This window comes from Aspergillus puulaauensis, chromosome 1 (genome assembly GCF_016861865.1).
Source record: "Aspergillus puulaauensis MK2 DNA, chromosome 1, nearly complete sequence".
In the NCBI taxonomy this organism is placed as follows: domain Eukaryota; kingdom Fungi; phylum Ascomycota; class Eurotiomycetes; order Eurotiales; family Aspergillaceae; genus Aspergillus; species Aspergillus puulaauensis.
In genome coordinates, this window is record NC_054857.1 from 1,633,034 (window position 1) to 1,658,752 (window position 25,719).

General features: G+C 50.8%; 7 protein-coding genes across 7 annotated transcripts; 2 read left to right on the forward strand and 5 right to left on the reverse strand.

Annotated features, from left to right (window-relative positions):
- Positions 1-708: 708 nt before the first annotated feature.
- Positions 709-3,105, forward strand: APUU_10697S (uncharacterized protein; the record flags this gene model as incomplete). Its single annotated transcript, XM_041703673.1, has 8 exons — positions 709-1,461; positions 1,522-1,713; positions 1,760-1,938; positions 1,985-2,096; positions 2,149-2,209; positions 2,266-2,549; positions 2,608-2,708; positions 2,769-3,105. The coding sequence occupies 8 exons, from the start codon at positions 709-711 to the stop codon at positions 3,103-3,105; spliced, it is 2,019 nt and encodes a 672-aa protein (XP_041550063.1).
- Positions 3,106-3,238: 133 nt separating this feature from the next.
- On the reverse strand, positions 3,239-4,995 carry APUU_10698A (serine hydrolase domain-containing protein; the record flags this gene model as incomplete). The annotated part of the gene is made up of 7 exons (XM_041703684.1): positions 3,239-3,388; positions 3,481-4,056; positions 4,116-4,196; positions 4,277-4,385; positions 4,440-4,500; positions 4,605-4,829; positions 4,905-4,995. The coding sequence occupies 7 exons, from the start codon at positions 4,993-4,995 to the stop codon at positions 3,239-3,241; spliced, it is 1,293 nt and encodes a 430-aa protein (XP_041550064.1).
- Positions 4,996-5,418: 423 nt separating this feature from the next.
- Positions 5,419-9,981, reverse strand: atrF (ABC drug exporter AtrF; the record flags this gene model as incomplete). The annotated part of the gene is made up of 1 exon (XM_041703695.1): positions 5,419-9,981. One exon carries the CDS (start codon positions 9,979-9,981, stop codon positions 5,419-5,421), a length of 4,563 nt encoding a protein of 1,520 aa, XP_041550065.1.
- Positions 9,982-12,048: 2,067 nt separating this feature from the next.
- On the reverse strand, positions 12,049-13,480 carry APUU_10700A (cardiolipin synthase; the record flags this gene model as incomplete). The annotated part of the gene is made up of 4 exons (XM_041703708.1): positions 12,049-12,178; positions 12,511-12,775; positions 12,823-13,139; positions 13,197-13,480. 4 exons carry the CDS (start codon positions 13,478-13,480, stop codon positions 12,049-12,051), a joined length of 996 nt encoding a protein of 331 aa, XP_041550066.1.
- Positions 13,481-14,510: 1,030 nt separating this feature from the next.
- APUU_10701S (uncharacterized protein) lies at positions 14,511-15,982 on the forward strand (the record flags this gene model as incomplete). Its single annotated transcript, XM_041703719.1, has 2 exons — positions 14,511-15,509; positions 15,590-15,982. The coding sequence occupies 2 exons, from the start codon at positions 14,511-14,513 to the stop codon at positions 15,980-15,982; spliced, it is 1,392 nt and encodes a 463-aa protein (XP_041550067.1).
- A 2,293-nt stretch (positions 15,983-18,275) lies between these two features.
- Positions 18,276-19,709, reverse strand: APUU_10702A (camp independent regulatory protein; the record flags this gene model as incomplete). Its single annotated transcript, XM_041703730.1, has 1 exon — positions 18,276-19,709. One exon carries the CDS (start codon positions 19,707-19,709, stop codon positions 18,276-18,278), a length of 1,434 nt encoding a protein of 477 aa, XP_041550068.1.
- A 3,279-nt stretch (positions 19,710-22,988) lies between these two features.
- Positions 22,989-23,498, reverse strand: APUU_10703A (uncharacterized protein; the record flags this gene model as incomplete). The annotated part of the gene is made up of 1 exon (XM_041703741.1): positions 22,989-23,498. The coding sequence occupies one exon, from the start codon at positions 23,496-23,498 to the stop codon at positions 22,989-22,991; it is 510 nt and encodes a 169-aa protein (XP_041550069.1).
- Between the last annotated feature and the right edge of the window lie 2,221 nt (positions 23,499-25,719).

Here is a 25,719-nt window from a genome sequence, read left to right on the forward strand (position 1 = left end):
TCTAGTGACAGTCAAAGAGAGCGTGTTTGTCTCCGGCTCTTTCAACCCAAACAATGGCCGGTACTAGTAATGTATCAAATTTTAATTTAGAGCTCAAAGACACTTTGTTATCTACTAGGGCTTTGAATATACTTGGTCCTGAATATTTTGGTTTACACATTATCTGCAACTATGCCTCTTAACTATACCCCTACAATGCTATCTAAAAGTATCATAAGGCGTCTTCGAGAGCTCAAAACAAGCCATATTCAATTGAATTCCCCAACAATAAATAAAGATCTATGCTATTTCTATATTCCAAAAATATACAGGACTAATTCATTACATATTCACTGGGGCCTCTGTCTCAGCGAGTGACAGCCCTGCGAGTCACGTGTATGCAGCGAGTAGGGACCGTCTCTTCACCTTTTCTTACTCTCATCGCATCAACATGTCATTCATTCAAAGAATAATCGGCACCGAGCTGATATTAGCGCCGGGTCTCGATACTGTTTGTTTTAACTCGATGTAAACAATCTCGTTCGCGCTGTTGAGTCGCGTTCTTCACTCCTGGGTTGATGTTTATTTGCGATTCGGCGAAACATCCAACACCAATTCACGGCTACGAGATTCCCTCCCTTAGTATATCAACACAAGTGTCAGAGAGCATCGCTCTGCTTTGAGTCTCATCGAAACTTTATTGATACCCGTTCGACTGTGCAATTGAACATGGATTCTGACGACGAGGACCTAAGAGTAGCAATTGCTGCTTCCTTGGGTGACGCCGCGTCGCCGGCTCAGAGAGCCAATAACCAAAATAAATCGGTTGTTGATTTAACAGGTGACAGTGATGAAGATGTGGTACCCATTCATCCCAAGTCCAAATCAGTCATTAGCTCAGAGGCCAGCCGCGAGGCAAGCGTCGTTGATATCGCAGACGACGGTGACGAAGATCTAAAAAGGGCCATCGCTCTGTCATTGCAAGAATCTGGCGCGCAAGAGCCGCCTTCGAAGCCAGAGTCCACGTCTGCCCCTGTTTCAGATCAGGCCCAGACGAAGAACCAAACCGAGCCTAAAAATACCGAAGGAAGCTTCCTTGGGCTGGATCGCAAGAAGATGGAGGAGGACCGCCTTGCACGTCTTGGAAAGAGAAAAGCTGAAGACGCCCCTCCACCTGACCAACGTGAACTGAAGCAGGCGCGGACTGAACCCCGGCAAAGCGCCAGCAGTGTACAGGCTAAATCAGGACCTCCATCGTCTGTGCCGTATATTCAATTTCCTGCGGGGGTGATTAAGAAGACGTTCGCAATCGGAAAACCCAGAACAGATGACGATATCAGGCTCGATGAGGTTCTGCAAAGCTCAGATCTTGAACTGGCGGTTTTGAGTTCCTTTATGTGGGACATGGACTGGCTTTTTGGCAAGGTCAATTTAAAAAAGAGCCGATTCATACTAGTCATGCAAGCAAAGGATGATGCTACAGTAAGTTAATTATCGGATTCGACCTCAAGCGTCTATATTTTGACCACTCTGACTCAAAAGAAACGACAATATGCATCAGAAACAGCAACTATGACAACCCTGCGTTTGTGCTTCCCGCCAATGGAGGGCCAGGTAAATTGCATGCATTCCAAACTCATGCTACTCTTCCATTCGAATTATCTCCGGATCGTGGTGCCAACTGCGAATCTTATCCCGTATGACTGGGGAGAGGCCGGCGGCGTCATGGAGAATGTATGCAGGCCTACGACTTTATTGTTACCAGACTAACGTTTCCCAGAGTGCCTTTCTCATTGACCTGCCCAGGAAAGGTGGTCCGACAACTGGCGATTCAAGAACGAGTTTCTACAACGATCTCGTCTACTTTCTCAGGGCTACCACCCTCCACGAAAACGTCATTGCAAAGTTACAGGACTTTGACTTTAGTAACACAGCGCCGTTCGCATTTGTTCACACCATGTATGTCCCACACATCAGTTATCGATTGAATACTAACATTCCCCAGTGGTGGCTCGCATTCAGGAACTTCATGGAAGCAGACCGGTTACTGCGGGCTAGGCCGATCAGTGGAATCTCTCGGTTTGCAAACTAACAAGCCACTTAATCTTGATTTCGTGGTACGTACGAATATCACAATCCTCACACCTAGTATAGAACTAATAGCATTAGACCTCCTCGCTTGGCTCCCTCACACCCGAGTTCATGAAGTGCATATACCTCGCCGCTCAAGGTTAGCACCTCCCCACGCACCAATCCCGGTTCCAGCTCATAAATTATTATTCGCAGGAGATAACGGCCTTACCGAGTTAACCCTTCGAACGGCAAAGGCTTTCCCTACCAAATCCCTCTCTGATCCACGCCGTCTTATTCAAGCATCCACTGCCGACGAGTGGAAAGATAGAGTCCGAGTCTATTTCCCATCCTATGACACAGTTGTCAGGTCGAGGGGTGGACCAAACGCAGGAGGCACGATATCTTTCCAATCGAAGTGGTTTAATAACGGCAAGTTTCCGAAAGATGTGCTGCGAGATTGTGTTAGTGTAAGAGAGGGGCTGGTTATGCATAATAAGGTATCTTCTTATACAACGTCTGTTGGTTCTGTGATATACTAATTACTGAATTATTCAGATTCTGTATGTGCAACCTGACGAGCCCGTCTCCGTCTCAGACGATTCCGAGTGTCCTGGTTGGGCCTACGTCGGAAGTGCGAATCTCTCCGAGAGCGCTTGGTATGTTCCGTCCTCTTACTTTTCTAATTATACCTCCTAACCTGCTATTTTTTTCATCAGGGGCCGTCTCGTCTTCGACCGCACAACAAAACAACCTAAGCTCAATTGTCGAAACTGGGAATGCGGGGTTGTGGTTCCAGTATTCAAAGAGAAGAAGAAAGGCGAAGGCTCAAACTCCACCACGGAGAGCGAAACCGACGATGAAACAGAAAACCACCCACAGACTGTGAAGGGAAAGGGAGTAGAAAGCGGTTCTGACAGTAAAGCCAAAGAAGAGAGCACAGGGCTTCTGGATATCTTCATCGGGACAGTTCCTGTGCCGATGCGTTTACCGGGACAGAAATATGGTGGATCAGGACCAAAAAAGCCGTGGTATTTCATGGAGGAGAAATACTAGACCTTAGTTGTTCGGACGGGAGACAAGGAAGGAGCAATGTTTAGAGTATCTGATCTCGACACCAGAACCGGTCTTGATCAATTAGTATTAGACATACCCAGCCGCTGCAACTTAGGCTAATGAGTATATATCACTACAACCTTACACCCCCTCTCATCCCCCCATCCAACACCCCATAAAGTGCCCTCTCAAGCTCAATCAAAAGCTCTGTAACCCGTGCATCTGCAGGAGGCATAAGCTGCGTAAACAGCGCACCCGCAATGCCCGTATCACGATCGATCCACTGTGGTGTACAGTTAGTTAGCATCAATCAGAGCCGGATAACACACACGCAAGCCAACATTGTTGCCCATCAGCGTAATTCAATAAACTCACCCAATGCAAATTTGGCAACCCACTCCAACTCACACTCCCTGCCCTTCTTCGGCCGGGTATGTCCCTCGTCGTCACCGTACCGGCTAGAGCGTGATCCACAGTACCTGTATCAGTAGACGATGCCCCCAAAATCCGCCTCATCTGCCGCCCCAAACCTTTGGGGAGTGCCTGTGCGGACTCGGACTGCGGACCTAACTGCGGGGCGAAGAGGAGGTTTACGCTTTCCTTGCCCTGACGGAATAGGGAGTCCCCGCCGCGGAGGAGGGAAGAGAGGAGGGATGTGAAGTCGGCGGGTGTGCTGAAGAGACCGATGCCGCCGAGATCCTGTTTGAGTGGGTACTGCAGGATTATGGGGGCTGGGGTTAGGGGTGGTTCAGGTGTTGTGGTTGTGCTCTTGTTTGTATTTGAGGCGGGAGCTCGATAGGCCATTTCGAGGAGAGGAGGCTGGGTACTATTAGTAGGAGTTGCAACCCGGTTATCGGAAGGATGATGGAATGTTGTTGAGGAGGTAGCGAGTTTGGAGAAGATGTTTTCTTGCATGTATTTTGAGAGCGGCGAGCCTGTTACGCGTTCGATCTGTACAAATCTGTCAAAACGGCCTCATTAGGCAGAGAATGAAGGACAGGAAGACTAACCAATTGGCCAGCCCAGTCAAGCCCGGCTCCATACCCCCATGAGGTGCCGGGTTGGAAGAGTAATGGGTGGGTATAGCCATCCTATAACACCACGCAGTAGAGCTCATTGATTAGCATTTCTGTTGCCAGGCTCTAGGTATCTTTCAAAGGGGCGTGCATACCATGCTTCCGCTGAATGTATACGCTGATCTTCCCTGGGACTTGGACCATTTCTGGAGTAGAGGTGATGAGGAGTCGTAGACGAAGCCTGAGGTGTGGCATAGGAGTTGTCTAGATGCCGTTTGTCAGTCATACTTGGTATATATACATAGACCCAGGACATACCGCAGTGTAATCTTCCCTTCAACAGGGTCAAGCACTGGGTGATCTTTTCCCGAAGAGGAATCTATCCCATTATAGTATCAGTATTTCATATGATCATCAGATAGGTGAAATTCCCCATGCACAAACATTAAGGGACGAATGCAAAGTAGTATGCACGGTACCTACCAGTCTTCATTGCTCTCAAAACCTTGACACTCCTCAACTCCTCGACCTTCTCCTTCACATCATCATCCAAATCCAAAACACCCTTTTCAACTAACTGCATAGCCGCAATAGCCGTGACGAGTTTCGTCATCGACGCAATCCAGTATAGCGAGTCGAGCTGGAGGAGCTTTGCACTAGCAATGTCGAGCCGGTCTTGCCCGGAGGCGCGGCTGTAGATTGTCTTTCCTAGAAGTTTTAAGAATTATACCTCGGTACGTATAGTTTATATTCAAGGCTGTTGGATAGGACTAAATATAATACCTGATCTGTCGACGGCGATGAAAACCGCACCGTGGAGGATTCCTGTCGTGGGGTCTGTAGCGTTGTCGAGGATGTTGTCCAGGGTTTCCATGATGCTTTGTGAGGCCGTCAAGGGATATTTGAACGTTAGAAATGTACCAGGTTGAAGCTTCTTGGTGCCAGCTGTAAATGGCTGAAGTGTTGCATTCTTGTGTTGTTCGCATTCTTCAGTTTATAGATTTGCACCTCGGTTACTAGTAGACCGAGGTACTCACATCATCACAATATAACACCCTCTTCAATGATGCTACAGTTATAAAAGTAGGGTAAGACTTCGAACTTTTCAATAATATATTAAATAATAAACTGTAATTCTAAAGTATAACCAAAATTAAGAAACGCCACAAATGCAACTCAACGCTCACGCTCAGTCTATATGTACTGAAGAAAAAGCCCATTCCTTTTTTAGATATAAATCATCGACTTCTTCTCTTGCTTGTTTTCTTGTATGCGAGCCCGAGACAGAAAGCTGAAGTTAGTTCTTCTTAGAGAAAACCTTCTTCACAGACGATATAACAGCACCAATTCCTCCAAACAGGTAGCCCATGCCAAATGACCATCGCCTCACGCGCACTGTGTAGATGAAGAAGTAAACAAGCGCCCAATTGACAATGACAAATGCCAAGAAGATGCCGAAGGAGCGCCACTTGTCGCCATCCTTAACGTTCAGCTGGCCCATGTACTCTGTGCCATTGGCATAGGGACAGTACTGGCAGCCCTCGGTGGCGTCGGGGTTAATAAGTTTCCCGACACCCGCGATGCTGGTGACGAAGTTGTTTGCATAGTCAAAGCAGGTGGAGCCTGGGGGAGGGTTGAAGTGGGTGGCTTCGGTTGAGGAGCACTGGATGGTGATGCTGGGGAAGATGGCTGAGATGGCGCCGCGAATCCACCAGGTTACCGGGTTGACATAGTACATCCAGTACTTCCAGAAGACGGGGTAGTCGGCGTAAGGGCGAACGACACCGTTGAAAAGACCTGTCATGACGAAGAAGAAGGGGAGCACGTTGGAGATGACGGTGAAGGAGGGCGCGAACGCGCAGATCCATTGACCCCAGGAAGCCATGAACAAGAAGAAGAGCATTGTCATGAGGAAGACGTAACCCGATGCAGGGGCCGCGACAGGGAAGCCGACGGCGAAGTACCAAAGGAGGAAGTAGACGGTTGCTGAGACGATGGCCATGGGAATCTCGGCGACGACATTGGCCGTGCAAAAGGCGAACCAGCCGTAGATTCGGGATGGGTATTCACGGGCTTCCCAGAGGGCACGGTTCATGTAGAACTTAGGAAGGGTGGAGTTGAGGAAAATGGGCGGGAGGAGAATAACCAAGAAGAGCGAGAACATGCGGTTCTGCATGGACGCGATCGAGTTATCAAGCATCCAAAAGGTGAAACCGTTGAAGATACCGATAATAACACTGGTGAAGAGCTTGCCGTAGTAGTAGGATGGGTCACGCCAGTGCTGGGTAAAGACACGCTGGGTCAGGAGATAGGTCTGAGTCCAGGTCGAAGCAGCGAATTCGTACTGCACAGCCTGCTCTTCGGTGGCCGTAGCGTCGCGGCGCTCGTTGTGAATCTGTTCGATCTCCTCCATGACTCTTCCGCCCTGCTCTGAGTTGCGCCATTCCTCGTTCCAATCAACCGTCACGCCATCGCGTTTGATCGGTTTAGCTGCGGTTTCCAGGATAAACTCGGCCACATTCTTTGCGGGTGGGCAGACAGCACCGCGGTCAGCAAAGTACTTGATCACGTCCTTGCCATCAGCGCCAACAGGTCCAAAGTAGAAGGTGTTACCACCAGGGTTCAAAGCCAGAATCATGTCGAACTGCTGGATCAGCATGGAAGAGGGCTGATGAATAGTGCAAACAATGGCCTGGCCAGCTTGAGAAAGCTTCTTCAAGAAACGCACAATCGAAAACGCCGCCTGGCTATCCAGACCACTAGTCGGCTCATCGAGGAAAAGCAAAAGGCTAGGCTTAGCAGCCAATTCCACGCCGATAGTAACACGCTTCTTCTGCTCGACATTGAGGGATCCAATCATAGCATCCTGGATCTCCTCCAGTTCCAAAAGGTCAATAATCTGGCTGACGTACGTAAGTTTCTCCTCCCGGGGAATGTTCCTGTCCTGACGGAGCAGAGCCGAAAACTCAAGAGCCTCACGGATAGTGGCAGTGTTGTCGTGCAGGTCCATCTGTTCACAGAACCCAGTACCACGTTGGAAGTCAGTTGATAAAGGGCGACCATCAACAAGCATATCTCCACCAATCACACCCATCGTCTGGCGCTGAGCCAGGGTGTTCAGCAGGGTCGTTTTTCCAGCTCCAGAGGCACCCATGAGCGCAATCATAACCCCTGGCTTTGCGTAGCCACTAACACCGTTAAGCAGTTTCCGAGTTCCATTTCCGTAAGGCACCGTATATTCAACATTACTCCAGGTGAAAACACGCTCACTAGAAGAGATCCGGTTGAAGGCGGCTTCATTGCCAGGGCCAGACTGCGCTACTGTCCCGTCGCTCTTGCCATTCTCCTCGTCGTTGGACTTCTGCGCGGCAGCCTTGATCTGCTTGGCCTTCTTCGACCGCTTGAAGACCAGGGCGCCACCGCCACCGCCGACAAAAGACAGGGTCTCCGTAGCGATGATGGTAATCAGAATATACAGCACGGTGAAAGCAATGATCACACCAAAATTGCGCCATAGGTGGTGGCGCGTGAACTGGAATGTTGTGCTGAGATAGTCCGCTCCCGCGACCTCCGTAGAACCGAGTTTGGATCCAGTCAGAGAGCAGCCTTGGTATTGCGGATCAACCCCAGGCCCTTGCGGAACCAACATGGAAGGATCACACTCCATGGTACGATCGGAAAATTCATTGCTCAAGACGGACTCGTAACTGTAGGAGAGTGGGTTGACGTAGAACAGCCATCCGAACCATATCGAGCCATCGATAAGACCTTGCTTCGGAATCACATAGCCAACGAACAAAACCAGCACGTTCAACGCGATACCAGAAAACCGTACGGCATCATCGATGGTCGGTGACAGTGCTGCGAACATACGATACATGGCAGTGATGCAGAATGTGGTGGTATACACAAACAAGAAGTAGATCCAGAACTTGGAGGCAGTAGCATCAAGACCAGCAAGGAAATAGACAATAATGGAGAACGGTACAGCCATGCAGAAAATAGCCGGAAAGTCGACAACCACACGAGCAATTGCAACAGCAGAAGGCCGGTAGAAAGCGTAGTCTTTGTGTCGCGCAACAATAGCTCGTCCAGAAACCGCGGGCATCAGTTCAGTTAATTGAAGCCAGCCGAGGAACAAAATCGAGAAGAAAATGGCACCGCCACGAGGGAAAGCACCATAAGTGTTCATCTTCTCACCGTAGAACAGAGAAGCGACAATGAAGCCGTTCGAAATGATAATAAAGTACTTGGTGCAGAGAGAGGTCTTATCACCCCACAGAAGCCAGAACTCGCGGCGCACGCAGGCAGCCACCTGCCGAGCAATCGAGACGGTGTAGGGGGACTTCTTGGAAACGGTCTTACTCTTGGATGACTGAACAGTCTTCTGGAAGCGCTGGGTATCCTCGCAGTTGGTTTCCTGGAGATTGGTTTCGTACGCCTGGACCTCCGTTCCAATGCGCTTGTAGAATTCGCTCTGTCGGAATACAGCCTCGAGTTCCTCGGGAGTCTTTGGGGTCGATGCTTCACGGCCCTCCTGGAACTGGCGAGCGTTGGGATCGCATAGCGAAGTCAGGAAGTCAGCAGTGGTCGACTGTTCCGGGCAGTAGAAACCAAGGTTGACAAAGTACTGTCTGGCGTAGTGTGCAGGACCTTGGAAAAGCATGCGTCCGGAGTCAATAACAAGCACCTTATCCATGAGCTCGTAGATACTTTCACCAGCCTGGTAAAGAGTCACTAGAGTCGTGCGCTTGCTAATGTCGGTCATAATACGAAGAGACTTGGCGTAGTCCAGGGCAGTGCTGGCATCAAGACCTCGAGTCGAGTTATCCCAGCAGACGACGGAAGACTTGGTGGCAAGGGTCTCTGCGATACTGACACGCTTTCTCTCGCCACCAGAGACACCACGAACGAACTCGTTGCCCACAAGAGTGTTCTTCGTGTGGGTGATGCCGAACATTTTCAGCAGGGCATCGATGATAACCGGGATGCTTCCCTTCTCATTCTTCTTAGTCTTGTTGATTAGAGAGAACTTGAGCGTCTGCCAAACAGTAAGATTCGGAAAATGCTGGTCGTCTTCCTGGTTGTAGTTGACTTCACCGCGGTAGCGCTTGTCCTGTTCTTCGGCACTCAATCCACCGTAGCTGATATCACCTTCAACAGCAGCGAAAGCGTCACGATCGTTAGCAATAGCCTTGAGGAAGGTCGAACAACCAGCTCCAGGGCGGCCCAGAACCAGCATCATCTCACCCTCGCGAACAGCACCGGTGAAATCATGGACTAGGTCGCGCACGGGCGGTTTCTTTCCGAAGCGCACCTGGGGGACGAACCGGCAGATGATGTTATACAAGTCGGGTCCAAAAGTTCCAATAACAGCATCCGGAAGGGTTCGAACAAAAGAAGCACCAGTCTGAACACCCTTGACGGTCAGATTCTTGAATACAACACCCACCTTCTTGGCAGGGTCTCCTGCGGTGGTCCGCCGCTCAAGATGGCCGCCCATCAGAAAGTCCGTCAAATCAAACTCGCCATCCTCCTCTTCGTCCGCTTCCTCTTCGAGAGCCTTTTCTGGGTCCTGATGCTGGCTTGCGCGAGATCGCAGTCGACTGGGGCCGTCCTTGGTTGTTGACTTCGTGCGCTGCAGACTCAGTCTGGTCAATTCCCTTCGCATCTCCTCGAAGTCCTCCATGGCACCGCGGCGAGAAACGGGCTCTGTTCCCTGCTCTCCCCACTGGCCCTCAGATGAGGCTTCAGTATCGCTACTCGAACCTGAAACCATGGTGGTATCGGATGGCTCTTCGGGCCCGACAGTCGGGATTTGGGCCAGGCCCGCGCCATGAGCTTTTTGGGGCTCGGCCATTACGACCAACTCCTGTCGGTAGTAAACTCGATATCAGTGTATTAAGATTGCAGGACAACTGAATTAAATTGTTGGGTTAGGAAGTGGTCCGGGGGGAAGCATGTAACGAAAACGGCGTGATTATTAAAGTAAAGTGCGTGGCGCTTGATATTTACAACAAAACGCAATTGGAAAGGGTGTTTAAGAGTGGAGAGTGTACTGCTAAGCGTCCACGCAGAGGACGATAAGCCTAGAGAAAGGAAACAGATGAAAGGATAACAAAAAATCAAGAGAAAGAGGGTGGAGCTGCGTCATGGTTATAAGGGCCGGGGGAGAAACAATATACGAGCCATGCGCATTACTAACTCACTAACTCCGGGCAATGGGGCAGCAACTTGTAAGCCGGGTCTCGGATTTGTCAGGATGTAGCCGAAACCTGAAGGAAACACAGGTCATCATCCTGAATCAGAGTCTGGTTCTCGGGGCGATCAAGCCTGGAACCCCGAAGAAACCTCGAAAGCGTGCGAGGCGCAACATGGTCTGGGCGGCGACTCGTGGGTAGTTCAAGGGAAGCTCCATGAGTCATGATGAGCAGCAAGAAGCTCATTGGCCAGTTCAGTCACAATCTTGAATCAGATCGTGGGGCGGCAGCAAATGCCAAAAGGCGAGGAAGAAAATTTCTGAGCACGAAAGATCTTGCGGCGAGATGATTGGGTGTGGCGGAGATAAGCATCTCGCGTCTATTTCCGGCAGGTGCTGGTCTCGCTTAAACGGCTGCCGCCAACTATACACAGCTGGCTCTGTATAAGGCCTCTGCTTCACTTTATTCCTCTCTGCGCAAATACCAAATACCTGACGGCATCCGTCACATCGACTCATCCTACCTCTCTTAATCGCTCAGCTAATCAGCCTATTCCATGACAAACCCTCAGCCCCAGCAGAGGGGAAACACAGGGGTCGATGTTGGTGAATAATCCATCCGCATTAGCCCAAAAGTCTCCGAGCCACCCGAGAACAATCTCACTCTCTTGAATCATGCTTGTTTGCCTTGCAACCAAACCCTGCAAACTTGCCTTTCGCAGACTTTTCGCACACTTATCGCACACTTATCAAGTTATCATCGCACACTTTTCCCTGCAGCTTACGCCAAGGCCATCCATCTTTCCTCCGCTTCTCTCCGCGCCTTCCAAATTCGGAGCCCGCGGTTCTCAACACTGCAACAGTCAGCACAGCAAACGGAGTCGTCACAACGAACTGGTCACAGGCCCAGTGGATCTGGTCCCCTCTGGCATTTTGGCAGCCGCCTGGCCTGCAAGTGCATTTTGTTGCCTCCATGCTGCCCCATCCAGTCTCCGACCAGCGCCCCCATCATCCCAACTCAAACCACTTGCTAACCCGAGCCTCACTCTCCCTTCCGTCTTACCCCGTCAACCGCCTGGCTCGTGCTGTACGGAGCACTACTGCTCGACTTTGAACCTAATCTCCACGTCTATCTAATTATGCCGTACTCCGAAGGTGACTTAGGTCTCAACAAGGATTGGTCGCACTAACTACTAGCAGTAATACTTCCCGCACTTTGCGGCGGAAACCATTTTACGGCAGGCAGGTAGATGTAGCAGTCCGGTACCGAGATATCAGGATCGGAGTTTCAGGCGCCCAACCAATTCTAGAGTCTTCTTCTCGGAGTAGCAGTCGAATCGAACCGCGGAGCAGGTGAACGTGACCGCCAACGGATTATCTATCCATCATGTGCTGCTTGCTTCCTGCATTCACCGCCATGTCGCGATCTACTACGAGTATGACTCGTGGCTTCGATGCGTTCTGTCGGTGTGCGGTCTGCCAGCCAAGTCGAGAAGGTGCGGACGTTTTACCGTGCTCGAGATTAGCTCGTTCGCGGCAGAAATGGATGCATACGATGATGGCCCAGTAGTCAATATTAGATAGATCGATTAAATACGGCGCAGTATGCAGCATGCACTATGCACTATGCACGCTATGAAGTACATTCCAATGATATGCTCCGCTCTACTCTATACACGTTGGACTACTAATGTACATCGAATCAGCCCACTATACAAGGCAGCCAATTCAAGGGTTTTTCTTTCCCGCCGCGCGAGCGATGCGTTTCTGGGCCTCCTCCTTGGAAAGAATCTTGACTGCGTCTTTGGAGAAAACGTAGCTCAGGCCCGACCAGATTGTGGTCGCAGCGACAAGATACCTAGTCGTATTAGTTTTGCGGCTCGAATAAAATACCAAAAAAAAAAAAAAAAAAAATTGAATAAGAAATGAAGAAAAATAATAAAGCACAGCGAGGGGGAAATAAAAAATAAAAAGCAAAAACATACAACAGCTGGGATTCGCATGTGGTCATGCACCATACTACTAACCAGCCGGCGTGTGGCTTAAGTACGGCTGAGCGGACGGGAAGCCCTGTTTTCCACACCCTGTGGTCGTATGTACCGGATTATTTCTGAGCACACCTTTTATCCCGCTAGGGCTTCCCAATGCACCCAGAATAAAATGCAGGAAGGAAATACGTGAAAAACTTACTGGAATGCAGTCATTGTTTCGTTGAGGTTCCAGGCATCAATGTATGCTGCCGGAAGCACAGGGAGGGCCATCGCGCTCCCGACAAGGAGTAGCTGCAGCGCTGTGTTGGCTTTGGATATGCCAGTTGGCTTCACCTCCGCAGACGGGAGGGAAAAGTCCCAATATCGCGCCATAGTCTTCGGTGGCGGTAATGATATCCATCGGTAGTAGATGGCAGAGAGGGCGAGACCAACGTCCCGACCGAGGATAATCACGGCAAGCCACACTACACCAGTCAGGCTTGGAGTTCTCAATGCGTTGGACGGAACTTACCAGGTATTGACCCGTTAACTGCAAGACAAGCAACACCAATAGTCATCAGCAATTTATCAGCCATTGGGTCAATAATCGTCCCGACAACTGTCTGCAGGTTATATCGTCGAGCGATATATCCATCAACAAGATCTGTGACGCCTGCGTATGCAAAGAGAGCCAGAGCTGTGGCATGATAGTCGTACACCAGGAAGTAGCCAACTAGCGGAGCAGCAATCAGCCGCGAGAAGGTGAGGATGTTGGGAACAGTGTAAATGTTCTCATGAGTTGTCGGCAGTGGAATCCGCGAGAGAATAGGCGATTTCTTGGCCGGAGATCTATACAAACGTCAGGACCAAGCAACTTATGCTGGAACTCGAATAATGGGCACAGACCCTTGCGGCTTGTCTGGATCGGTTGACTTCTTCGCAGAGCCCCGTTGTTGCAGCCTGAACCTTGACATCCATTGCTGGGAAAGTTCGGCCGAGGCAGTTCCAGGTCTCTTCTGTGAGCCCGTGGCCAGCGTGAATATTGATGCTCGAGGAGACCCCTGACTAGGTCCCCTGCTATACAGCACTTTCCAGCCGGATGCGGTGGTGTTTGGTCCCATTTTATGAGACACCGGCAACCGAGAGCATAGTCTCGATGCACGCAAAGCGAGCGGACAGCGTCCCGCCATATTGTCGAATCACAGTATTGCCGATTTGAAGCCGATAGAGTAAGCAATTGCTGATGCGGTCCAACGAGTTCTCTCCTCAGCCTGGCTCACATCCAGGTGTGGAGGTGCTATGAAAGAACACTCGGTTTCATATAGTCCAAACAATCACCTGGCTCCTATGTAAGGATGGATGTTTGGAGCCAATCCCACTCCGAACTACACGTTTCAGGCCAGCAAACAGAGCTCACGTGGACACCAAAATCGACGTAATAAGGACGCAGGAACAATCAACGTCCAGTTATCCACTATGAACGGTCGAGTATATAAACAGCCCACTAGAATCAAAAGGAGCGACAATGTTGAGTTTGTGGATATACCAAAGTCGGGACTGAAGCAGGAAAATGGATCTATACAAACGTCAAAGCTGATGAACTTAGAAGCGCCAGGCTCGGCATCTCGGACTCGGATAATTGTTGATCCTATCATGTGACACTTTCCCTTCCGGGCATTCACGAGGTTGACAATACTGAACAGGATTATATTTAAGAATAATGGACAGGGTGCTCCTATGCAGCTGTTTCATGTGTTGAATTCCATGTGGTGTTTTACACTGCTGTGACATGATCATGGTGGTCATGTAGGTGGAGATATTGGCCTGTCCGCAGCTCTATATATTTCCGCATAGCAAGTTCACAGCACATCTTACTGGAGCATCACCAAAACATTACTCACAGCACAGTCATCATAGTGGATGAAATATCGGAACTGGAAAGGTCACAGCCCAAAAGCTTTCCCAAAGGCAGATGCTTGACTACTCATAGTCCCATGCTGGAGCCCTACAGGTGCTATCCTCATCTGACGCCGCAGCTCACCTGACAAGAATATTCACCCTGTCTCCTGGAAGTTTTGTCCGTCAGAAGATAAGTATGCGGGTACAGCTTAACACAATGCGCTCAACTCTCTTCAGGTCAGACCCCTGGCAGTATTTCTCCTACCTCGACAACTCTAATATCCATGGACCGCCCATCCTGTAACCACCCAAACTATAATCATGGTGCTGAACCATCTCACAGCCCCGATTATAACCTCCACAGAGGTACCACCACAGCAGCCCGTACCAGACACCGGAAACAAACCCAAGGAGCGAACCGCAGCCTCCGACCCCAACATCCCTGACCACCGACTCAATGTAAACAGACCCTGCATCTACGAGCGTCGACTTCCAGGCAATGCCTATATAACAGCGCACGTCCAACGCCTCCAGCACGGCTACTATTCTACAGACGCCGTCTCAGACCGAGATATCGACAATGTCGACTTCCTCGCCGTTAGCTTCGTTTTCCATTCCCCAGACACCCTCAGCCACCGCTTCAAAGCGGCAACCATCCGGGCCTCCCTTCACCATCCCACCCACAGCCACACAACCAACAGACAAAGTTCCAGCAGCTCCAGGTCGCGACAACACCGAACAAACCACCCGCGTTTCCTAATGCACGCACCGCACCTGCTTTACGGCTCTGTCTCCCCCGAGACCCTCCAATGGAGCTACAGCCTTGCAGGCACCCTCGGAATCGCGCAGCTCCCGCTCATCGCATCCATCTCTCCAGCCGCGGGTCTCAACGGACGATTCAGCAGGTACGAAATGATGCGCATACAAGGGTCAGTCCGCACACTAGACGGCGCTGCAGCAAGCCAAATCGTCTGGACATTCGAGGAAAACACACTGCAGCGCTCGGGATTACCCCGTGAATTCACATTCGCGATGCTCATCGCAAAGCCGGCACCCGAGAGCCGCGTCCAGCTTGTATTGGAGATTGAGCCAATTCTGCAGTGCTGGTTTGGGTCTTACCCCGGCTGGTGGCTGACGCTGTTACGGAGATATCGCGCCGTTAGGAGGAAACGGGGGGTGGATTTCAGAACGAGTGTCGGGCAGCGGTTTGGTGCGTCCGTTAGGACCTCTTCTTCATCGTCTTCGAGGAGGGGATTCAATTTTGCGAATTTGGTGGCTGGCTTCGATGAGTACGTGTCTTTGTCTGGAAAGAGGACTATGGTAAGTGCGGGTTTGACACTCATACCGGATACCCGCGCGAGACAAATAGTTACATCAGTGATGCTGACCAAGGTCTTAAGATCGCTGCCGGCGGAGATATGCAAGATCAAACAGATGGGCAAATGCCATTCCCACTCCCGAATCCAAATCCAAATCCAAATCCAAATCCAAATCCAAATCCAAATCCAAATCCAAATCCAAATCCGAACCCAAACCCGTTCCAACCACAAACGCCATGGCCTGGAGACGGACTATGGCCGAGAGAACCTCAAAACTCAATGCCACGCGGGAGAGTTCGATTCGACTTCCAAGCAGCCGATGAGAATGCGGATGTGACGACAACTGCACAGAACAGGAGCTATAACAGTTACGGCACCGGCAAAGAAAACATCAACAGCAGCAGCAGTAACAGCCGCAGCCGCAACAGTGCCCAACGCAGCAAGCCGCGGCGTGAATATTACCAGCCTCGGTAGAGAGGGAGAGAGAGAATACGTAATATCGAAGACAGGCCGTTCTCATGCGCGCCAAATATCCTGTTATCTACCATATCTGTACATTAACTAGCATGGCCAATGAGCATTGAACATTACGATCTACCCCAGAGATTACGTATCTAATCCCCCTTGCCTAGAAATTCTATCTTATTCGTTTTGTACAACCAAGAACGTGCGTAAAACGTGCAAAAAATGCCCGAAAGTATTTCAAATCATACCAATACCCGTAATTGGCCGGAGGTATTACCGATGCGCAAGGTGGGATACGGGGACATAGATATGGAGATATGGGGATAAGTACGCACACATTCTGGACACACCCATCCATAAGGTATAAAGCAAGGTATGTACATACATTGCAGACCTCTTCAGCCACTAGCCTTCAGTCATCAATCACCACTAGTAGTAAGTAAGTAAATGGCGGGGTGAGTGTACTCCCCATCCCCATCCCTATCCCCACCCCCGTCCCATCATCCATACCTGATCAACCATGCAGACCTGCACAGCCATCCAGAAGCGTCCAGTAGAAGCGTCCAGTGCACCTGCCACAAGGAGTAATACTACGTCCTTACCACTGTCCCGCCCCTCTCCTTGCATGCCGCATAGACATGCTCCGTTACTACTTACACTGTACATACTGACTAACTAGCCAGTGGCTACGCAGTTAACAGACTGACATACCAGCACGAGACAAAACCACGCAATGCAATGCAATGCAGTGCGCATTGCCACATAATCATATCGCCAGTACGGACTCCATAGTCCACGTAATTCGCAAATCCCTAGTCGCTAGTCGTAACCAGACCCAGGCCTGAGAGTAGACTACATTCAACTAAGGGTCTGTGGTCTGTAGGCAGATACTTGGCCAAGGACAAGGAGAAATCCCTCGCAGGGGTGCAGGAGTGCAGGAGTGAATGCAGGGAGTCCAAGAGCCCAAACTCCAAACAAAACACGCGGGCGAGACTGAGCCGTGCACCTGCACCTCTGCTAGTGGCAAGTGCCCGGGCATTTCTATTTCTCCTGCTTGCCACGCGTGTTAAACTCTAACCGACATACCGCCCGCCAAATATGAGTGAAAAATATGGGGTATTACTATTAGGAGTATTACTAGCATTAGCATGTGGCGAAGAATGGCATTGTGAAGCGAGGGTTGTCTGATGGCTGGAGAGTGATTGATCTCAAATAAATAGATAGCGGGCTATTCCTTGGTACTACTTCAGTAAGGAGCGAGGTAGAGAGAGGGAGCGAGAGGTACAGGCCTCAGTACAACCGGAAATTGAAGTTAAGCGAGGGAGTGGCCAGTGGTATCCGTGGTTGATGAGTGATGACCCATATACGTAGTACAATAATGGGTCTACGATAGATAAGTGAGATGCATCCACAGTCGCGACAATATCAATCTGACGGCATGGTCGAGTTGAGTCAGCTGCCGGATGTCCACAAGAATGAGGAGAGACTGCGCATCAGGATCGTAATATCGGATACTTTACCCCTTGCATTGGTGAGCAAGGCTGTTACTAATAGAGAGGAGAACAGGTTTGGCCTTGTTACATGCATGGAGACTGCAGAATCTCCTCCTAGCCACCAAAGGGGGGAATGGAACAGTGGTCCCAGATAGATAAAACACTCCAATTTAGTACTCCAGTCTCGAACAACTACCAGGCTGCATAAGAAAAGAAAATTAGATAGTAGTCATGCTATTCAGTCGGTATCGAATAATGCCATACAGCTTTAATGCTCTTGGCATGTATACCGGAATAGCAGACAGTAAGAATATGCTCTGTCAAGAGCTAAAACGAAAGAAATCAGATAACCACCCTAAACCGTGCCGTCCGAACCGACCCATTGCTCGTAAACGCATCAAAGTGAAAGAACGAAAGACAAAATGCCCAATAACCCCTCCCTATGTCAGGACACTGAGTAGAAAAGAAAGAAAGAAAAGGCTGAACAATCTGTTTTGAGGTTCGTCATGTCGTCGTGGAGAAGTTCGAAATAACCACCAAACTATACCGCCATCGTTCTCTTACGAGAACGCAGTGTATCATCCGGGTAAATAATCAATAGAGTATGCAGGGTCTATTTCCCAAACTGCCGCCCTTACAAAAGACAATGGTATGGGGAATCACGGGGAAGAATGACAAAGGAAAGGCATCAGAACAAAAAGAAAACGGGGGCAATTAGAACGTAAGACGGGCGAATGGGGATAACAACCGGAACCATGCAAATTAAGCGGTTGGAATCAATCAACCAAGCAATCAATCAATCAATCATGTCATATCTGCGGCTGAGCAGAAGCCGCGGTTGCCCATGTCGTGACGGGATAGTTCGCGTGGGTGGCAGGCACCGGAGTGTTCAAGTAGTATTGGTGACGCTCGCTTCCAGGATAATACTGGGCCGCCGAAATGGGGTGCGATTCTCGACGGGGAATGCTGGCATCAAAGCTCATCCCACGGTGTTCCAAGGGCGAGTGAGTAGACCCGTCTAGCTGACCTGCTAGACTAAAGCTTGAGCCCCGTGAATACGTGGCCGGCGTCGATGGGTCCATTGGAGAGGTTGCATCGGTGGCAACACTTCGCGAGGAAATCGAAGAATTTCGATAGGCCGACTGACTCTGGTCCGATTGGGACCGGGCCCGTTCGTTGATGACTCCTGGAAGAGTCGGAATGCTGGCTGGGATAGAGGAAGGCAGTGCACCTGCGCCGTGACTGAGCGGATCGAAACCAGTGCCATACGAGGCAGGGGCGCGAAGATGGGCATAATCTTCTTGCTTTTGCGGTTGAGGGATATGCGCTGGCGCTGTTGGTGTAGGGAGGTAAGCTTGCTGGTTCGGGCCTGGACCAGTAAGAGGGAATCCGGGAACTGGAGTCGCCTGTGAAGGATGTGTTACCGGCGCGTAAGGGTTCGGATGCATATAGAAGTCTGTATGGGGAGTTGGCATTGGGTATGACGCTGGTGCCATCATCTGAGGACGATAAAAGAACGAATGATTTGGATCGCTCGAGTTTTCGATTCCCACGGGCTCGAGCTCGTCAATTGGGGCTCGGAAGCTTTGTTTCTGGGTCAGCTCTGCTCGGGGTCGAATATACTTGAGTGATTCGACCGTTGATGGTGGCAGCAGATTCGATCGTACCACGTCGTCCACGCTATAGTACGAAACAAGGTGGTGAGTGATGCCAGAGACGGTTACGCTCATTGTCTTCTTTACCAACCCCATATCCTTGAAGCCGTAGGAATCCACCAACGAACCAACCAGGGCTCTCTCGACGTCCGTCTGATGAGACCGCTCTCCGAAACCACCAGCCGTTGGTGACGGAGAGTAGCTGCCACCGTTGGTTTCCTGTCGCGGGTATGGCTCCCCAGGTCTTCCTGTCGGAATAGGGCGCCGGGTTGTCTTCTTCATCGCCCGCTTCTTCTCGCCTGGAGGGAACGGCTTCTCCAGCTCGCGGTAGACCAGGAAATTACCCAGGATACGACTGGGACTCCACGTTACGCCGTCTGTCCATCGCTTGATTCCCGACGAATTCTCCTCGTATATGAACACGCTCCCACTGCGTACCAGATGGCTGCGCTCTCGATCGTGCGGTCGACGCGGCACATGATGCAGCACCCCGGCCAAGCATGCTTCGAAGAGGATCAGAGCATCCTGAGTTGTCGCGACGTACCCCGTGAAGGTCGGCTCCAACACGGTCGAAGTACCATTGACCATCGTTCCTGAGTATTGTCTTTATTCTCCGCTCGTATCTTGTGCCTGAACTCTGTGGAGCGGAACCTAGTGGGAAAGAAGCCCGAGAGGGAGTTAAACCACGACGATCGAAGTTTCGAATAGTTAGCCACGGAAGAGCGAAACGATAAGAGTATATATAAGCTTGAAGCTGATAAGTAGTGTAAGATTGAAAGGAGTGTCGCTGCCGCAGTAAAGGGTCCGAGGAGCAGGTTGGACGGTTCTCTTGGGAGCTCGAGCAGATCTCCTTCGACTGTTGACCGAGAGAAAGAGAGAAGGAGAGGGCGCGCAAGAGACGCAAGGGAACAGAGTAAATACGTAGTTCAGAGCTGGCAGGGTAGGTGGGCGGCGACGGCGGGGGCAGATCGGGCGAGGAACGGGGAAGGCAAAATAATAACCTCAGCGTTCACTCGTAGGGACAAAAAGAGGGGTGGAATGGCCGCACAGGAAGGAGGGATTAGCCTCCGGGATCGAAGGTAGCGAGAATGACAGGTCCAGGAAGTTCACAGGTTCAGCAGGCGTACCATAGGAAGACAGGGTGGATAGCGCCAGTGTTTAAACAGCTTTCCCCCTCCAGACTACTGAGTTTCCGGCTCCCAGAATCCAGAGTTGCGAGACCCAGATCGACAGCAAGCACGGACCCGGTCTGGTCGTCTTCCTTCAAATAAAAACGCAGCGCAGCGAATGGTCGCAATGGAGCGATGAATCTGGCCCCAATTCCAGCTGGGGGGACTGGGTCGGATGGCTTGATGGAGCTTCTCTGGCTCGCTGGGTTCCACGGTCTCTGATCGGGATCGAAGACACCCTACCCAGAGCTTGGGAGAGATGAACCAAAGTTGCCAGATGAACCTGCCGGCAATTCCCTGTCTGAAGCTGCTGTCAGGAAGAAGTTAAAACCACTGCTGCAAAAACCTTAAAGCAGAACGGTCCTGAAGAATAATGGTAGATAAGGAACTGGCCAGGAGAAAGGCGGATCGCAGGACGATGGTCAGTCCGTCGTAGTCGTGGCCGTGACTGTGAGCTGATCGGTGCGCTGACACTCGAGGAAGGAATGAAGGAGGGAGTCAGTGAAGCAGTGAGCAGCACATTGTGGCAGACCAGAATATTATTACTATTATTAAGGGAGGCAAGAGAAGAGCGAGCAGCAATACTATGATCCAAGTGATTATTATAAGATCGAGATTGGCCTGCCCAGCTTGCAGGCTCCAGAAGTAAGGAAATCCCTTTTTTTTTTTTTTAATAATTTTTTTTTTTTTTTTTTTTTAATAATAATACTTTTTTCGGTCTACGAAGTGCACCAAGATGGTGATCAGAGCGAGGATAGTAATATGAAACAAAAACGAAAATAATAATTCAATAATAATTACGAGAAATAATAATAACTAATGGTGATGATGAATGGCAGACTTGCTAAGGCGAGCTATGCCGGAAACGGGGTAGTGCGGGTTCGGAAACAGCCTGCAGCAGTGCAGACCATGCTCTTACGCAGCGTCTTTCTCCCTTCTGTCGTTGTCTGTTGCGACTGAGGCTAAGACTGTTGATGAGGATGAGGACGAGAGGCGGGGCGACCCAGAGTTGGCTGACGAGTTGAGAGCGCGGGTGGAGGCTGGATGCAACTAGTGATCCCAAGGAGCAGGAGCACCGACGGTGGATCGCCTCTAGGAAATGCCCGCGAATCCAGCTGGCGATGTGCAGGCAACTCCACGGCCTCTGGACGGTGGATTCATATGACAATCGAGTCTGACACTGACAGTCGAGCGGAGCTGGACTGGAAGATACTAGATAATAAATCACTGGTGGTGAACAGCAACTGTTGACAGCGGTAGGACTATAAACCCAATCAAGCCACATCAAATGAGCCAAAACCACCGGGCTGGGAAGATCAATGAAGAATCATGGCCGGATCGTTGGCAAGGCACAGGAGCTTGACTGTGCTGGCCGTCGGCGGGGAAGGAGATTGAGAAGCAGGAACCCCGTTTTTCTGCTGGGATCTCAGCACTCACCACAATCACACACCACAATCCCCTTCCTCACCCTCACACACCAAACAAAGCTCCCGAGATGACGTTCTCTACTCCGACTCTTCTGCCTCGTATTGTTCCGTGATCTGCCACTGATTAATATTGGCCTGGTCGGGATCTGCTCCAGTCCGAGCCCCGGCGACTAAGACGGTCGCCAGATAGATTACATTACTCCAGAGACGCGGCCCTGGAAGAGATGATGTCGATTATTGGAGGCTAGAGCAATAACCTACCTTAGTCGTCGCGGTCATCGCCCCAGTGCTACCATGGATAGTCGCCAACCAGCCCAGGGACGCGACCGGGTGGAGCGATGGTCAACTGCCCGCGCCGACTGTGGTTGGGAAGGAGGTGGGCGGATCAGCCCAAGGACGACTTGGAAGAGGATCACTTCCTTACAGACGAGCATCATCGCTGCTGAGCCAGCTGGTGCGGCGCTGCCTACAAGCGTCGAGCGCTTGAACTGCCTGGCTAGTGTCTGGAGGCCCGAGGAGCTCACTTGCCCCCTACGGTAGTCAGACTAGCTCGAGCCTACCTTAGCTCTCATATCTCCCTTTCCAAGATCTTACATCAATCGCCCATCATAACTATCGCATCGGAGATTCATTGTTTCTGGTATGTTTCACGTTCCAACCCCGGAATTGTTTTCCCTCCCCCTCCTTTCTCTCGATGTTCGCCTCACTTCTGTTTTTCTCGCAAGTATGGTTCTGAAAACATGGAGGAGGCGATATGGAGCTCTCCAGGCTGGTAGATTTGAGGGGTTGAGTCCAAGTGGATCATCGACTCGCAACTGCCAATGAAGCCAATGTCCCTGGCGGAGTTAAGGATGAGATGATGTGCACTGGTCATCGAGTCTTCTGGGCCGCGCTAGTCTTTTTAGTGCGCTTAGGGGCGGAGGAGCCTGGGAAGACTAGCAGACTGTGCGCGTTAGTTTTGCGACAGTGACCTTATCCCATTCCCCGGTCGTCTGAATATTGCCTCATTCAAATCTCCTGCTGCACTGCCTCCACTCGCCAACGTTATCGCATGGAGGAAGGATCCGGCTCCTGCACCGAGATGAGACACCGCGAAGTCCCTGGCAATGATGCGCAACACCCAAAGTATAACACACACTTATACACATACACAGGGCGCATCCAGCAGACACATGATATCACCGCCTCGCAAATCTCTCATTCCTGGTGTCTTGTGATAGGAACTCGCCGTCCAAATCTCGGCAGAAGAATTGGGCTGCAGGTTTTGGACGTCACTTGGGATCTGGAGAAACTAGGAATCGTTTCGCATCCTTAACCCCCTCCACAACAAATAAGAATTCAAAACGGCTTGCCCGACAAAGCTCGTCCGAGATCATTTCGTAACGTCCCAAATTGGTAAACGCGGTCCGAGCTTTGTGGAAGCCAGTGGAATCCCCAGATACCTGACTGCTCTCGATCTTGTTCTGCCCATGATAGATACAAAGAAGGAGCAACGAACGACCTTTTTTTGTGCATGAGCAGATCTCATGATTGTGGCTTGCCACGTTATCTTCGTCAGCTTCCAGAAAACTGGCCATGAGGTGATGACTGGTGATGACACGGCAGCTGTGACGAGGAGACGGATGGGAGTGACTCGCGAGTCCGCGACCAGCTGCCCAACCAACCCAGAGAATCTTAGCAAGGGGACTGTGCGCTTCTCCAAGACTAGTACTCCGTAGCCTCAGTAGCCTGCAAATTTGGATCGAAGCTGATCCTCTTCGTGTCCACTCCTGTCTTCCCATTCTTTTTTCGGGAAGCCCGGCATCTATGATCTGCGCCGCTTCTCCAAAGTCCAAGCAGATCAAGACGGATCATTATTGGAAGAATCCGGAACTGTTGGGACCGTCGTTGAATCGTCCTTATTAATAATTAATCCTGTCGGGCACATTCGGGAGGCCTACAAACTTGGAGGGTGGGTGCAGATGCGAGACTGGGAGGTCCCTGCCTTTGTTTGATGCCGATCGCCTGCTCTAAGCGAACCCTCAAGTTCTCCCAAGGAGGCTCAGACAGAGTGAGAAAGTTGACCTATCCAGCTCTTACGAGAGACACCTCCCCACTAAGGAGATATCAAGTGGCTTTTAAGTTCTACTGGAGAGGTTCCACACAGACAATGGGGGTCCGAGAGGGCAGGGGGTCTGGGGATTAGAGTTGCTTGGACTGCGAATCCTCGGTACATCGTCAGGATTCAGGGCCCATTTCTTGAGCTTATATTGGATGTTCACAAAACTTTGGCGGGAGATCCCCCGTAGATCCAGCGAGGGTTCAAGGCCCTGGTCAACGACGGTGGCAGGCCTCAAAGGGGGGGTATCTTGACAATTGTTTCCGGGAGGGGGGCTTACTCACAACCCCGGAAATACTCCTGGGCATCGAGAATAGCAAACAGAGAAGATCAGTAGTGACAGCGGACATTTAGTGAGTCCCGACAACGCGGGCGAACTCTAGACGATCACAGTTGGCGTGTGCTTGTCGAAACTCAATCCTGTCATATCGAAGTTAAGAAAGCCTTTGTCTGGGGAAATGGGTCAAATGGTTAATTTGGTCGCATTCATATGGCCTGTTTTCATTCTTACCCATGAACGACCCGAATCCTTGAACCCGGACAAACAGATGCCTTCTAAGATAAAAACGCAAGGACGAGGTAGTTAAACTGGAAGAGTTGACCCATCGTTTGGAAATGGGACTGCTGCGACAGGGGTCCTGACTCCTCGAGTTCTGGTTGTGCTATGTGTATATGGCATGCAGTTGTGTGGACAGAATTGCGCTGCATCTTTTGTTGTCAATGCATGCGCTGTACAAACTTGCATGCCTTGTGAGCTAGATGGACAGAAGCATGAACCACTGGGGAGGCAACATTCCACTCTGGCCTCGTGGCTCCCTAGACAACTCGTGACTCATGGAGTCATGACACCGTGAATTGTGGTGCTTCTGAGATTGAGAGGTAGATTCGTGGCTGGTAATTGCTCGCTACTGAAGCAGCTATCCCCACTTGCATTGAAGGTGTCTGCATCTGGTTGTGAAGGCTACAGGCGAGACGCATCGAAAGAGAATATTTGGATTTGGTCAGTTGGAGCCGTGATGTGCTCTATGATTGGGCCCGCTCGGAAGAAGCGCCTGCTTTGTTACCAAGGAGGGGAGCAGGTGGGCAAATGGTCGCCTTCCATCACTTCGTCAAGGAGTGCTTGTTATTGGCCTCCACGCTGAGGGCTTCGTATCCTGTCGGTGGATTGGCTAATGATGATGCACAACTGGTGATTTGCCCTGCCCGAAGACGGTGGCGACGCCACAGACACTGAACCGTCCACCTGGGCCAGGCGAGAACCAAGGAGCTGCATTCCGCCGTTTTCCTTGTTCGACCCCCTTTTTATTTTATTTTGTCAAACTTCTTCTTGACTGGACAATTCCATGTTGTGAAGGATGATTGGCTTGCTTCTTGGAAAGCGTTGGCGGACGTGGCGCAGGATGTGATTGAGGAGGGTTTCCCGCAGCAGACCAAGCACACTGACTGGGTTCGGTCGCTGTCAAGCCAGGTCTTACCTTCTATTCGAGAGGCAATTCCGAGGAAATAAAATGAAAAGGAGACGACAATGTGGCGTTGGCGATGGCGCTGGTTCTGACGCCGTCTTTCCCGAGACAGCCCAGAGCAGAATTTTGAAAGCGCGACGAGGCTGACAGATCTCGGATTGGATCGAGCTGAACTGGTCGAACAAGTGACGGTGTTACGCCAACTGATAAGACCAAGAAGGCCAGAACAGATCGATGGGGACGATGGGGACAATGGAGACGCTGGAGATCACACACAGCCACGGGACGGGTTGAGCACTTGAGCTGGAAGACACGAACTCGCTTGCGGGCTTGGTCTTGGATCGATGGACATAATTTCGAGACACGGCAACGGAAGCCAGGAAAAAAGTGATCACCATTCACCACCCATTCTCAAGGAGCCCAAGGGGGGGAATGATGACG